General features: G+C 45.4%; 1 protein-coding gene across 1 annotated transcript in view; it reads right to left on the reverse strand.

Moving 5' to 3' along the window:
- Positions 1 to 15,497, reverse strand: part of RAPGEF1 (Rap guanine nucleotide exchange factor 1) — a 96,237-nt gene that overhangs the window by 31,423 nt on the left and 49,317 nt on the right. The window contains exons 8-11 of the mRNA XM_067471971.1: positions 13,860 to 14,043; positions 10,798 to 11,274; positions 8,156 to 8,358; positions 5,393 to 5,587 (exon numbers count right to left, since the gene is read on the reverse strand). Coding sequence (XP_067328072.1) covers positions 5,393 to 5,587; positions 8,156 to 8,358; positions 10,798 to 11,274; positions 13,860 to 14,043 — 1,059 coding nt within the window. The remainder of the gene's footprint in view (positions 1 to 5,392; positions 5,588 to 8,155; positions 8,359 to 10,797; positions 11,275 to 13,859; positions 14,044 to 15,497) is intronic.

Consider the following 15,497-nt stretch of genomic DNA (forward strand, 5'->3'; position numbering starts at 1 on the left):
GGCGTGAAGCAAACGCCGAAGAATGCCTGAAGAATGCCTGCCTGCGCGTGTCTTCCTGCACAATCCCGCCTCTCCCACCTGGAAAAGCTCCGAGGCCTAGGCAACGAACCAGAACGTCACTGCCCTGCTTTGGAAAGACCAGCTCACCGTTTTTGTGCTACATGACCTAGCCCAAATTAGGGTGCACATTAGATGACATTGCACTCGGCCACCCAAAATGTGCAGCCATCCCTTTTTTCAATACAGTTACATGCTTAGTGGATGCAGGGGATGCTGTGGATGGAACAGATCTTGATTTCAGCATTTGGCCAGTGGACTGAAAGCCAAAACCAAGGTCACAACAACATCTGTTATAGAACTCCAATATGCTGATGACAACATCATCTGTGCGCATTCAGAAGAATTTATTTATTATTTATTTATTACGGTCGCTTATACCCCGCCGTTCTCACCCCGGGGGGCACTCAGGGCGGCTTACACAAGCAAGGCACAGTTCAATGCCCGCATTACATGACAACAAAAACACAACATCAGTTAACGACAGCAATTATAGCAGTGATAACAATTAACATCAGTAATAAATTATTATCAAAACAACCATAAAACCTGTAAAAGCAGTAAAACAATAAAAGCAATACAAACCTCATTGCTGGTCAGCGTTTAACAGACTCACAGTTTAGGTTCTACTACCACACATTATCGGTCCTATCCATCTGGTTTCTATATCTAACTGTCGGGATTTCTAAAGGCCTGGTCCCATAGCCACGTCTTTACCTTCCTTCTGAAGGCAAGGAGGGATGTAGATGCCCTGATTTCCCCCAGGAATGAGTTCCACAGGTGAGGGGCCACCACTGAGAAGGCCTTGCTCATTGTCCCCACCAGCCTCACTTGTGATAGCAGTGGGGTCGAGAGCAGGGCCTCCCCAGATGATCTCAAATTCCGGGATGGGACGTAGAGGGAGATACATTCGGACAGATATGCTGGACCAGAACCGTAAAGGGTTTTGTAGGTCAAAACCAGCACCTTGAATTGTGCTCGGAACTGAATCGGCAAGAAGACCTACTACAAGCCACTCTAAACACCTTTGCAGAAGCAGACGAGAAGCTTGGCCTCTCATTGAACATTGAGAAAACCAAAGTGCTCTTCCAGCAAAAGGCACCAGCCAATCCCTCTGCAATGCCAGAAATACAGCTTAATGATGTGACATTAGGAAACGTTGATCATTTCTGCTCCCTTGGAAGCCACCTCTCCACAAAAGTCAACACTGACACCGAAATGCAACACTATCTGAGCTCTGTAAGCGCAGCTTTTTTCCAAATGAAGCAGAGAGTGTTTGAGGACCGGGACATCCGTAGGGATGCCAAGGTGGTGGCTCCTCGGCTGTGGAACGCCCTTCCTACGGACATTAGACTAGCACCATCTCTAATGGTATTCCGCAAAAAGGTGAAGACCTGGATGTTTGTGCAGGCGTTTGAGTAATTTAGTGCAATCTGGTAATGGAACATAGGAATGGAACAATGGACGACGAACCTGGACTACGCTTGGATGATGAGAAGATTGGGTACGGTTGTTTTTTGTAATAATTGTGCATTGTAATGGCTTATTGGTAATTTATGGATAATGTGTTAAGTCAATTGTTATATGTTGTATGGAACCACTGCTGTTTCTACTGTTTTTACTGTTTGTGAACCGCCGTGAGTCGCCTTCGGGCTTGAGATACAGCGGTATATAAGCAAAGTAAATAAATAAATAAATAAGGTGCTTAATAATAAATAATAACACTTTATTTGTACCCCGCTACCATCTCCCCAAGGGACTCGGTGCGGCTTACATGAGGCCGAGCCCGAACACAACAATACAAGCAATAATCACAACTATACAAGCAATTAAAATAAAAACATAAACAATAAACATATAACATTATCAATAAGACAACATACAACAAAAAACTGTGGGAAGGCCAAATGTAAAATTAAAATTGGAAATAGTGCTGAAACATGGACGAAAAGGTGATAGTGGCGTTTGTGGAAAGACATACGAGCAGACCTAAAAATGTAAAGTGCTTTAGAGGGACAAAGTGCTAAGGGATCATTATTCCCGGAAGGCACACTGGAACAACCACGTCTTCAAGTTCCTCCTGAAGACTGCCAGAGTTGGGGCCTGCCTGATGTCCTTAGGGAGTGAGTTCCAGAGTCGAGGGGCCACCACCGAAAAGGCCCTCTCTCTCGTCCCCACCCATCGCGCCTGCGATGCAGGTGAGATCGTGAGCAGGGCCTCTCCAGATGATGGAAGAGATTGTGTGGGTTCGTATACAGAAATGCGGTCACGCAGGTAGGCGGGTCCCAAACCGTTCAGGGCTTTGTAGGTAAGAACCTGCACCTTGAATTGGGTCCGGAAAATGAATGGCAACCAGTGGAGTTCCTTGAACAGGAGGGTTGACCGCTCCCCGTAAGGAACCCCAGTTAACAACCTGGCTGCCGCCCATTAGACCATCTGGAATTTCCGAGCCGTTTTCAAGGGCAGCCCCATGTAGAGTGCATTACAGTAATCCAGTCTAGAGGTGACTAAGGCAAGGTGACTAAGTTACCCATGATGACCTTCCTGCAAACAAATGAGTCCAATGTGGGGTAGGCAACTCTTAGGTGGATCTGGAATTGATCAAGCGACTGAACCCAAAAGAGTGTTTCTCCCCAATGGATCCTCTTCTTCATCCTGGAAAGAAGTGACTATCTGGATGCCGGAAAGAGGCTTCGGTTCTGGGCCCAGTGATGTCCATCTTTATTAATGACTTGGATGGTTTAGAGTAGGGGTCCTCAAACTTTTTAAACTGGGGGCCAGTTCACTGTCCCTCAGACCGTTGGAGGGCCGGACTATAGTTTTTTTTAAAAAAAATCAATAAAAAATTCCTATGCACATTGCACCTATCTTATTTTGCTGTGTGGAAGGGCCCTTAGAGGGGGTTCTTTCTAGCCCTCTTTAGGCAGTAATTCCAGGAGCAGAGAATGGGAAATCTTCCTATTTCTAGTCTGAACAAAATCTGGCTACCAGTATTAAAAAAACCTCTAAAATTATAACTGTAAATAAAGAACAACACTCAAACACAGGGGAACTCCAGACAAGAAACAATCAGGGCCAGCTAATCACCTCTCAACAAAGGATTCTCCCTAAAAACTGTCAGGCTATGAAATGGTAATCATCAAGGTGGCCAATTGAAACATTCAAACCTACCTCTAACAGACAAGAGTTCTTTCTCCCACCCTGGATCTTCCACAATTTTCCTAGTTAAAGGTTTTCCTCTGACATGAAGTCCAGTCGTGTCTGACTCTGGGGTGTGGTGCTCATCTGCATTTCTAAGTCGAAGAGCCGGCATTGTCCGTAGACACCTCCAAGGTCATGTGGCCGGCATGACTGCATGGAGCGCTGGGGCAGCCTCCCTTGGCTGGCTCACGCTGCCCATCGGGCCTGACGAATAGCGTGAGCCTGCCAAGGGAGGAGCAGCCCCGCGCAGCCTACTCGCGCGTAAAGCACCTTGCAAGGTGCTTTAAGCGCGAGTAGGCCACACAGAGCAACTGCCCTTGGCTGGCTCACATTGCCCATCAGGCCTGACGAATAGCGTGCGCCTGCCAAGGGAGGAGCAGCCCTGCGCGGCCTACTCACGCGTAAAGCACATCGCAAGGTGCTTTACGCACGAGTAGGCCACGCGGAGCAGTTGCTCTTGGCTGCCTCACGCTGCCCATCGGGCCTGATGGATAGCGTGAGCCAGCCAAGGGAGGGGAACTGTGTGTGTGTATGTGGGGGGGGGTCCTCCTCTGCGGGCTGGATAAGTGCCCTCGGCGGGCCGGAAGTGGCCCGCGGGCCATAGTTTGGGGACCCCTGGTTTAGAGGACAGGCTTATCAAGCTTGCAGATGGGATCAAATTGGGAGGGAGAGCGAATACAGTGTTCCCTCACTTATTGCGGGTGTTGCGTTTCAGGACCACCCGCGAAGTGAAAACCCGCGAAGTAGGGACGCTATATATGCATATCACATTCCGAGGGTGAGGAATCATAGAATCAAAGAGTTGGAAGAGACCTCATGGGCCATCCAGTCCAACCCCCTGCCAAGAAGCAGGAATATTGCATTCAAATCACCCCTGACAAATGGCCATCCAGCCTCTGTTTAAAAGCCTCCAAAGAAGGAGCCTCCACCACACTCCGGGGCAGAGAGTTCCACTGCTGAACGGCTCTCACAGTCAGGAAGTTCTTCCTCATGTTCAGATGGAATCTCCTCTCTTGTAGTTTGAAGCCATTGTTCCGCGTCCTAGTCTCCAAGGAAGCAGAAAACAAGCTTGCTCCCTCCTCCCTGTGTCTTCCTCTCACATATTTATACATGGCTATCATGTCTCCTCTCAGCCTTCTCTTCTTCAGGCTAAACATGCCCAGTTCCCTAAGCCGCTCCTCATAGGGCTTGTTCTCCAGACCCTTGATCATTTTAGTCACCCTCCTCTGGACACATTCCAGCTTGTCAATATCTCTCTTGAATTTTGGTGCCCAGAATTGGACACAATATTCCAGATGTGGTCTAACGAAAGCAGAATAGAGGGGTAGCATTACTTCCCTAGATCTAGACACTATGCTCCTATTGATGCAGGCCAAAATCCCATTGGCTTTTTTTGCCGCCACATCACATTGTTGGCTCATGTTTAACTTGTTGTCCACGAGGACTCCAAGATCTTTTTCACACGTACTGCTCTCGAGCCAGGCGTCACCCATTCTGTATCTTTGCATTTCATTTTTTCTGCCAAAGTGGAGTATCTTGCATTTGTCACTGTTGAACTTCATTTTGTTAGTTTTGGCCCATCTCTCTAATCTGTCAAGATCGTTTTGAATTCTGCTCCTGTCCTCTGGACTATTGGCTATCCCTCCCAATTTGGTGTCGTCTGCAAACTTGATGATCCTGCCTTCTAGCCCTTCATCTAAGTCATTAATAAAGATGTTGAACAGGACCGGGCCCAGGACGGAACCCTGCGGCACTCCACTTGTCACTTCTTTCCAAGATGAAGAGGAAGCATTAGTGAGCACTCTCTGTGTTCGTCCACTTAACCAATTACAGATCCACCTCACCGTAGTTTTGCCTAGCCCACATTGGACTAGTTTCCTTGCCAGAAGGTCATGGGGGACCTTGTCGAAGGCCTTACTGAAATCCAGGTACGCTACATCCACGGCATTCCCCGCATCTACCCAGCAGCGAGGAGAGGTTTAAAGGCACACTTTTTTTTTGCTAGCTAACAGAACCCCTGCGATAAATGAGGGAACAAGTGCCAAGAAATTGTAATAATAATGATAATAATTATGATGTTATTTCTTAGCCGCCTCTCCTCGAGGGAAGTTACGGCATAAAGAGGGGGACTCACCGCGTGGGGCGCAGGGAAGGCGCTGTGCTGGTGGAGGAAGGAGTTAGAGACGGACATAGTGAGGCCCGGAGAGGAGCCGACGGCAGCGAGGAGGTGGTCCTCGGGGGCGAAGGGCACTTGAGGCGGCTGGACACAGAAGGAGACAGGAGGAGAGAAGGAGGAGGAGGAGGAGGAAGTGGTGGTGGCAAAAGAGGCCTGCAGGAGAGGAAAGAAAAAGAAAGGAGGGAAGGAAGAAATAGAAAGAGAGAGGAAAGAGGCAGGCAGGCAGCAGTCGGCAGGCAGCACAAGCCCTGCCCTCCCCTCGCCCCGGAAAAATGTGGGTCCCCAACCAGTCAACCAAGAGAGACTCCCAGGCCCAATCGGTCAACAAAGAGAGACCTTCTCCCCCTGAAGGAAGCCTCGGAGGACACTGTATGTGGGATCCCACACTGGGCAATTAAACGCCAATTGTATCAAGGGAAGTTTCTGCTCCGCCTCCCACCAACAGAAAACAGAGGATGCTGTACTTCTTCGAGTCTAAGGATTGCACCAGCAGGAACCACTTTAAAAGGCCTCAATCTCTCCCATAACATCATTTCAAACACACCTGCTTTTCCTCACCTTATCCCTAAGCCTCTGGGAAAAGCGAGTCTGTCTTTCTTGTATGCTCAGTCTCCACATTTCCAAGCGCCTTAACCTAGACACACATTTGTTTCCCACATTTCTTTCATTTCTTTCCCTCATATAAATGTCTCCAAAAACAGGTGTCTTAGAATCACAGGTACAGTGTTCCCTCACTTATGCAAGGGTTACAGGACCATCCGTGAAGTAGGGACGCATATGGGTATGTCCTCTGTCCACGCTCCCTCTGGAAAATGCCCCCCACCCCTCCTCTCAATCAATCTCTCAGGGCACTGCTTTCCCTCTGCCTCAAGCTCATGCCCAGCCTGGGCTCCATGGCGCATGCACAGTGGCGCCAAGGAGGAGGAGGAGGAAGGTAAAGAGGGAAAGGAGGCTGAGCCTACACCGAGATCCATCCATTCGCCCTTCCTTTCTCCTCCAGTGTTCCCTCACTACTTGTACATAGTACTGTATTTTAAATTCGTTTTAAAAAAAACCCGCAAAACAGCGAACCATGAAGTTGGCAAGGGAACACTGTATCTATCTAGCCATCCATCCATCACTTTATTTTGTCTCTCTCATCCTATCTAACGGAGCCTCCGGTGGCACAGTACCGGATGGAGTGAAGACCGACTGGTCGGAAGTTCAAATCCGGGGAGAGCGCAGATGAGCTCCCTCTGTTGCCTTCAGCTTCCCAATGTGGGGACATGAGAGAAGCCTCCCACAAGGATGGACAAGCATCAAAACATCTGGGCAGCGTCCCTTGGGCAACGTCCTTGCAAACAGCCAATTCTCTCACACCAGAACTGACCTGCAGTTTCTCAAGTTGCTCCTGACATGAAAAAATCATCCTATCTCTATCTCTCATCCTACCTACCCACCTACCTAATAATTCTATCTATCTATCCATCTATCTAATAATCCTACCTACCCACCTACCTACCTACCAATCCTATCTCTCTCTCTCTCTCTATCTAGCCACCCATCCATCCATCCATCATCCAATCTATCTAATCTAATCATCCTATCTCTCTCCTTCTCATCCTATTTATCTATCTAATCATCCTATCTATATATCCATCTAAGCATCCTATCTAGCCCATTTATCCATTATTCTGTCTATGTTCTCTCTCATCCTATCTGTCTGTCTGTCCGTCTATCTATCTATCTATGTATCTATCAATAAATCATTCTATCTACCTATCGAGCCATCTATCCATCATCATACGTTATCTCTGTCCTATCTATCTTTTTATCTAATCATCCTCTCTATCTACTATCTACTATCTATCTATCTATCTATCTAATCATCCTCTCTCTCTAATAATCCTATCTATCTAGCCATCCATCCATCATCCTATCTATTTTATCTCTCTCTCTCATCCTATTTATCCATCCAATCACCCTATCTATATATCCAAACATCCTATCTATCTAGTCATCCATCCATCATTCTGTTATCTCTCCCTCAGCATGTCTGTCTGTCTGTCTGTCTGTCTGTCTGTCTATCTATCTATCTATCTATCTATCTATCTATCTAATCAATCATCTAGCTCTCGTCCTCTCTCTCTTTCTTTCTCTCTCTTTCTGGAAGCAATCATCCTATCTATCTATCTATCTATCTATCTATCTATCTATCAATCAATCAATCAATCAATCCATGTAATCATCAAACTCTCATCCTATCCATCATCCTATCCATCTATCCATCTATCCATCTATCTATCCATCCATCCATCCATCTATCTATCTAATCATCTAGCTCTCATCCTCCCTCCCTCTCTGGAAGTAATCATCCTATCTATCTATCTATCTATCTATCTATCTATCTATCTATCTATCTAGTCATCCTATCTATCAAGCCATCCATCCATCCGTCCATGTAATTAGGAAATGACATTTTAACCCAAGAACAAAACTTGTGCGTAACATAGCGTAAATTCACCATCCTCTCCTCCTTCGCTATGAAAATGCAACTGTTCTCAACCTGTAGAAAATCTCTAACACATTTCACGGTGATGGCAGACCTCTGCCCTTCAAATCTTGCTATGCACCTTCACAATGATGCCTCCGTAAATGAGAAAAGCAAGCCGCACAAGGCAGGGGCCATGCCCATTGCAAAGGCTGGTGGGTGCGCTATGCCTTTAAGAGAGAATGACTCACCAGCTGCCGCTGCTTGGGCGGGAGGGCTGGGGGTGGGGCCAGGTCAGGGGCGGAGTCTGGGCCGCTAAAGGAGTCACTGAAGCCATAGACCTCCATCAGGTGCTTGTTCTTCTGCTGGTAGATGTGCTCACTCTGCGGCGTCTGGTAGAACATGGAGGGCTGTGGCTCCGAGTAGTCTTCCACAAACTGCATATAGGCCATCACTGCAAGGCAAGAAGAGGGGCGCCTGAGTCTTAAAAGAGTTCCCCCCTAAAGACCATACAATCCAAACCCATATTACACAAACCTAATGCGCACCCTAATTGTGGGAAGGAAATTTAGTCAAAAAAGTTGAGCATTGGAATCGAGTAAAGACAGTATTGTTCAAACCTGGAACCCTGAAAACCCTTTTCACCACAAACCACACTCTTGTCTGGATAGTCCAGAAAGTAAAAGCAAATTCAAAAAAGAGAATCAAAGTTCAAAAGGGTATTTCCAAAATAGCCAAAAGTCAAAAATCCTTTCAAATACTGTCTCCAGAATCAATCCACAACTATATCCATAAACAAGAAAGCATGAATCCAAGGCAGGCAATGATGCCACACATTAAACTGTTGCAGCAATACGTTACCCGATATTCATTCGAGTACAATCAGGAAGGAAGAGAACGGAGACAGCAATCGGTTTCCAGGTCTTTACTATCTTGCAAGATAGGGTGTACAGAACAATGGACTGTCACAACTGAGGTCTAAATCGCTTCAGTATTTATAGCATAATATCAACCTTTCCACACATGTGCAGAAAGAGTCTGACATTTACACAATACAATCATTAACAGGTGTTTCCATGTATAATTGCCAAAAACATCTTTATCAGGTCTTGGCAGCCACGTTGTGAACACAAACATCTGCTTGATTATGTAACTTATCCCAACCTTCGCCCATTACCCTAAGATGATTCTTATAAGCTCAATTCCTTAAATCTCTAATTGAATTATAATTTTATATGCTTATAACGTAAGATTTGATCAAGGCAATCTCCTTTAGTTAATTCAGCCTTAATAACTTCATTATAACTTATTTCTTAATATGAATAATCATGAAGGAAAACACTAGGAAGAAGCTTTTCTAAAATTGCCTGCTATTTACATTAAGTGGTCAGAGGATGGCGCTCTCTCACCATATGACCTTAGATCAGTGGTTCTCAACCTTCCTAATGCCGGGACCCCTTAATACAGTTCCTCATGTTGTGGTGACCCCCAACCATAACCCTAACATTATGAATCACAATGTAAATAATGATCTGCAGGATGTATTTTCATTCACTGGAGCAAATTTGGCACAAATACCCGGTATGCCCAAATTTGAATACTTGTGGGGTTGGCGGGGGATTGATTTTGCCATTTGGGAGTTGTAGTTGCTGAGATTTAAAGTTAACCTGTAAACAAAGAGCATTCTGAACCCCACCAACAATGGAATTGAACCAAAGTTGGCACACAGAATTCCCATGACCAACAGAAAATACTGGAAGAGTTTGGTGGGCATTGACCTTGAGTTTGGGAGTTGAAGTTCGCCTACATCCAGAGAGCACTCTAGACTCCAACAATGATGGTTCTGGACCAAACTTGGCACGGATATTCCATATGCCCAAATGTGAACACTTGTGGGGTTTGGGGAAAATAGATCTTGAGATTTGGGAGTTGTACTTGCTGGGATTTATAGTTCACCTACAATCAAGGAGCATTCTGAACCCCAACAATGATAGAATTGGGCCAAACTTCCTACACCGAGACCCCCATGACCAACAGAAAATACTGTGTTTTCTGATGGCCTTTGGTGACCCCTCTGACACCCCTTCATGACCCCTCCAGGAGTCCCGACCCCCAGGTTGAGAAACACTGCCTTAGATGTTCCAAGTCTTGGATCGATAATATTGATCTCATTGTCCTGCCAAATTTCTCTTGTTGACTTCACATCTAAGTAAACATCAGCCTAGAGCAAACTTAGACTGACCCAAGGTCCAGTGACGATCAATAACAGCTTTAGTTCTCTCACAGGCATGTAAGTTCTTTCATAGAGAAATGCTCGTTCCCTTTCAAAGGATCAGGTAAGAACTTAAATCTTCTATTTTATTCTAAATTATTATGATTTTCCTTTATTATTATTTTATTTTCTGCTGTCGCCACAAAACTGGAAGCAAGAATATACTTAGAAATTCCAAGAACATAGGACCAAAAACCGAGAGCTGTGCACCTGAATACAACGTTGCTCTCACAAAGAATTGCACCAGCAGGAACCACTTTAAAATGCCTCAATCTCTCCCATAACATCATTTCAAACACATCTGCTTTTCCTCACCTTATCCCTAAGCCTCTGGGAAAAGCGAGTCTGTCTTTCTTGTATGCTCCGTCTCCACATTTCCAAGCGCCTTAACCTAGACAAACATTTCTTTCAGCCAGCACTTCTGGCAGGTTCTCATGAGAATTGATATCCTTTTCTCCAGCCTTGCGGGAACTGTCAGGAGATTCCAAAACAACTATCTCTAGGCCACTTCTATCCTCCTCTGAGCCCTATGAATATATCCCAGTACCCTCCTCCTCATCTTCTGAGCACCCAGAATCTCACCAGGCTACAACAGAAGCTAGCGCAGAGGGAAGCACTTACTATGCTTGTTCTTCTTCTCTGGCAGCGGAGGGGGCTTCTCAGGATCTGGAGGGGCGAAATCGGCCAAGAACTCAGCGGGGGAGGCCTGGAAGGGCAGCACAGCGGCGAAGGGGGTGAAGGGCACGGCAGGGAGCAGGGCCGGGTTGGGCAGGTCCTCCTCCGAGAGGTTGTCGTACTGCGAGGGGTGCCTCTCCAGAAGGGCCCGGCAGCCGGGAGCCTCAAAGCTGCACGATGAGCCGGGTGCCCCTCGCCGCTTCTTCTCTGGCAGAGCGGGGGGCACCTCGGGCGCCGGTGTCGCCAACACCATTGGGGAACTGCACTGCTCCGGGGTCGGCTGGAAGGCGCGGGCAAGGAATGGGGAGCCGGACTCCCCCAAGGACTCCGGCAAAGGGCTGAGGGCGCCAGGAACCTGCGGGGGAGCCTGGTCCACATTGGAGAGGTCCTGCTGCAGGAACTCGTAGTCCGGATCGTAATGATCTGGGAAGGGGGAACAAAGGAGAGCATAAAATGTCAGGAGCGAGAAAGAAGCCACAAAATGCCACTTGCAACCACCGTAAACCCCCCCCCCCCCCACCGGTCGTGGATTACATTGATGCAGTTTCTGGATAAGAAAGGAGAAAGAGAAGAAGGAGAAAAGGAAGGAAAAGGAAAGAGAAGGAGAAATGAAGAAGATGAAGCTCCCAGCATCCTCTAGACCAGGCCCTTTAGGAGAGGAAGATGATCCAAATGCACTGCTTCCAAGCTGCAAGCGTTCTTCTCCTTGGATTTCTTTGAGAGCATCCCAATCCTGGCATATTTCCAATTTCATATTCCTGGACTGCAACTCCCAGCAATCCTCCAGATAGATAAGATATATAGATAGGTAGATAGATAGATCAATCAGGAGAACTGCTGGTAGTTGCAGTCCAAGAACAGGTAGAGAAGAAAGAAAGGGGAGAAAGAGGATGGAAAAGAAAAGGGGGAAGAAAGGGAAGAGAACGAGAAGGAAGGAAGGAAGGAAGGAAGGAAGGAAGGGAAAGAAGGAGAGAAAGAAAGAAGGCGAGAAAGAGGAAGGTTGGTCACAGCAACACATGGCGGGTACAGATAGTAGTAGTAGTTATTATTATTATTGTTATTATTGTGCGGTTTTCTGGTATTGTAACTGCTGGGAGTTACGATCAAACTGTTGGAAATGTCAATCACATGAGGGAAGCTACTTCCACATGTGGTGGACCTGCAAAGAAACAAACAACTACTGGAAGATTATACATGAAGGAATACAGGAGATTTTAAAAAAGAAATACCCAATGAAACTGGAATACCTCTTGCTAGGAATTGCAGATAATGAACTAAAGCTAGACCGAAATGAGGATATTTTGTTTATTTATCTTATAACAACAGCACGAATGGTTTTCGCAAAACAATGGAAAAGTGAGAAAATACCATCAAAAGAACAATGGCTCAGGAAAGTAGTTGAGATTAAAGACATGGACAAATTAACTTTCTTCTTGAAGAAAAGTACAGGAAAGTGTATAAAGCAAACAGAATGGAAACCTTTAAAGGAATACCTCAAAGAAGAACTGAAAAAAGATTGAGAAAGAACTTATAATCAAGGGACAGAAATAGAGAAAGACATTACTCTTTAGGAAAAGAGTACACACATATAGAAAATTACACAAAGATGAAATTTTGGATGTATAAAACAGATGAACTGCCACGAACAAGAATGGAAGTCAAACCTCACCCCCCCCTTTTTTCCCCTCTTCCCCCCACTCGCCCCTTCTAATTTCCTACTATCCTTTTTGTTCATTGTTAACCCCCTTTGTAATGTAAAATCAAAAGCACAATAAAAATTATTTTAAAAAATATTATTATTATTTTATTATTGTGCGGTTTTCTGGTATTGTATATTTCTGCTGCTTCAGCATCCACCACGGTCCTTTTTATCCTGGGTGTCAACTGAAGTCTGATCTGGCCACAGTGGTCCACGCTCTTGTTACATCCCGTATAGACTACTGCAATGCACTCTACGTGGGGTTGCCCTTGAAGACTGTTCGGAAACTTCAACTGGTCCAGCGAGCGGCAGCCAGATTGCTTACTGGAGCGACATACAGGGAGCACACCACCCCTCTGCTGTGTCAGCTCCACTGGCTGCCGGTTCAATTCTGAGCACAATTCAAGGTACTGGTTTTGACCTACAAAACCCTTTACGGTTCCGGTCCAGTGTATCTGTCCGAACGTATCTCCCTCTACGTCCCACCCCAGAATTTGAGATCATCTGGGGAGGCCCTGCTCTCGACCCCACTGCTATCACAAGTGAGGCTGGTGGGGATGAGGAGCAGGGCCTTCTCAGTGGTGGCCCTTCACCTGTGGAACTCACTCCTGGGGGAAATCAGGGTATCAACATCCCTCCTCACCTTCAGGAGGAAGGTAAAGACGTGGTTGTGGGACCAGGCCTTTGGGCAACCTGACAATTAGATATGGAAACCAGATGGATAGGACTGAAAGGACTGACAATTGTGGAATTGGAATTTAAACTATGAGATTGTGAAACGCTGACCGTCAAGGAGGTTTGTATTGGTTTTATTGCTTTTATTGCTTTTATGGTTGTTTTTGCCTATAATAATTATTGTTTTCTGTTAATTGTTGTTATTGATGGAATTGCTGTTTGTGTTAACTGGTGTTATTGTCTTTTGCTGTTATGTGATGCGGGCATCGAATTGTGCCTTGCTTTTGTAAGCCGCCCTGAGTCCCTCCCAGGGTGAGAAGGGCAGGGTAGAAGCAACCGAAATGAAATAAATATAGACTTTGTTTTGGTTTGTTTCTCCATAATACTAATGGGTTAGGTGCTCTTAGTTCCACTCCTCAACTGAGACCTCTCTGGCTTGGTTGGACCTGATGGTAGTTACACTACCGCCAGCAAGCTCTCAGTCCTAGATGCTTGGGAAGTGTTCGACTTGTGATTTTTTTATACAAAATCCAGCATATAGATCTAGTTTGCTGTGACATACTGTGCTTTTGTGCCAGTAAAATAATAATAATAATAATAATAATAATAATAATAATAAATGATAATAACCTACCCAAGGTCTCACAGCTGGTGTTGCGGGAGCACTGCCCGCTGTCGCCGTCCAGCGAGGAGAGCTGCTCATCCGACTTGCTGAGCTTCCCCATGCTGTTGTAGGGCGAGAGGCGCGGGGACTCCCCCCCGTAGGACTGGCTGCCCCCCGAGAGCCTGCGCTGCGCATAGCAGTCTGAGTCCAAGTCCTAGGAGGGAGGAGGACAAACGAATCACAACACAGCGACACACCCACCAGGCCTTGTGAACCAGAGGTCCTTTGCTTGGAAGGTTGGACAACTTGGCCGACCAAATGGCGTTGGCACTGACAACGGAAGACATGGCAGACCAAACAGTGGGAGCTGCAAGGGTTTAAGGGAATGTACGTATGGCATTACAGAACCAATTTGTAGTCTCTCTCTCTCTCTATATATATATATGGCATCAGAACCATCTTTTAGACAAAATAAAAAAAATATATAAGACATAATAGAACCATCTTTTAGCCAAAATAAACACACAAACACACACACGCACATACATATGATTTTAAAACCATGTTTTACCATACACACATGTCAATATATATGTATATGTATATCTGGCATTACAGAACCATCTTTTAGTACACCATATATGTGTGTGTGTGTGTGTGTTTGTATACATATACATATACATATACATATATATATAAATGTAATGTTCGTTTGTGGTATTCACAGAACTCAAAAAACCACTGGACGAATTGACACCAAATTTGGACACAACGCACCTAACAACCCAATGTATGTCCTTCACTCAAAAAAAAAAGATTTTGTTATTTGGAAGTTGTAGTTGCTGCAATTTATAGTTCACTTACAATCAAAGAGCATTCTGAACTCTATCAACGATGGAATTGAACCAGACTTGGCACACAGAACTCCCATGATCAACAGAAATACTGGAAGAGTTTGGTGAGCATTGACCTTTGGTTTTGGAGTTGTAGTTCACCTACATCCATAGATCACTGTGAACTCAAACAATGATGGATCTGGAACAAATTTGGCACAAATACTCAATATGCCAATATGTGAAAACTGGTGGAGTTTGGGGGAAATGGACCTTGGCATTTGGGAGTTGTAGTTGCTGGGATTTATAGTTCACCTACAATCACCCACCAACAATAGAATTGGGCCAAACCTCCCACAATAGAATTAGGCCACAGCAACGTGTGGCAGGGGACGGCTAGTGTGTGTGTGTGTGTGTGCGCGTATGTATGTATGTGTATGTGTGTGTGTGTGTGTGTGTGTGTATATATATATATATATATATATATAAAAATATAACCATATGCTGTATATGTGTGTGTGTCAGTATATATACATGACATTACAGAACCACCTTTTAGCCAACATATATATTACTAGCCGTCCCCTGCCACACGTTGCTGTGGCCCAGTCTGTGTATATGTGTTTTGTGTGTATATATATGTGTGTTTGTGTATATATGTGTGTGTGTGGTTTTGCACATGCGTTGTAATTTTTTTTTTGCTTTTAAGTCCCTTCTGCTGTGTTTTCAGTGTTTTTATGAGTGATGGTCACTCGTTGGCCTGAGAGGTGTATTGCGTCCAAATTTGGTGTCAATTCGTCCAGTGGTTTTTGAGTTATGGTAATCCTACAAACGA

The sequence above is a fragment of the Anolis sagrei genome, chromosome 11 (assembly GCF_037176765.1).
Source record: "Anolis sagrei isolate rAnoSag1 chromosome 11, rAnoSag1.mat, whole genome shotgun sequence".
In the NCBI taxonomy this organism is placed as follows: Eukaryota; Metazoa; Chordata; class Lepidosauria; order Squamata; family Dactyloidae; genus Anolis; species Anolis sagrei.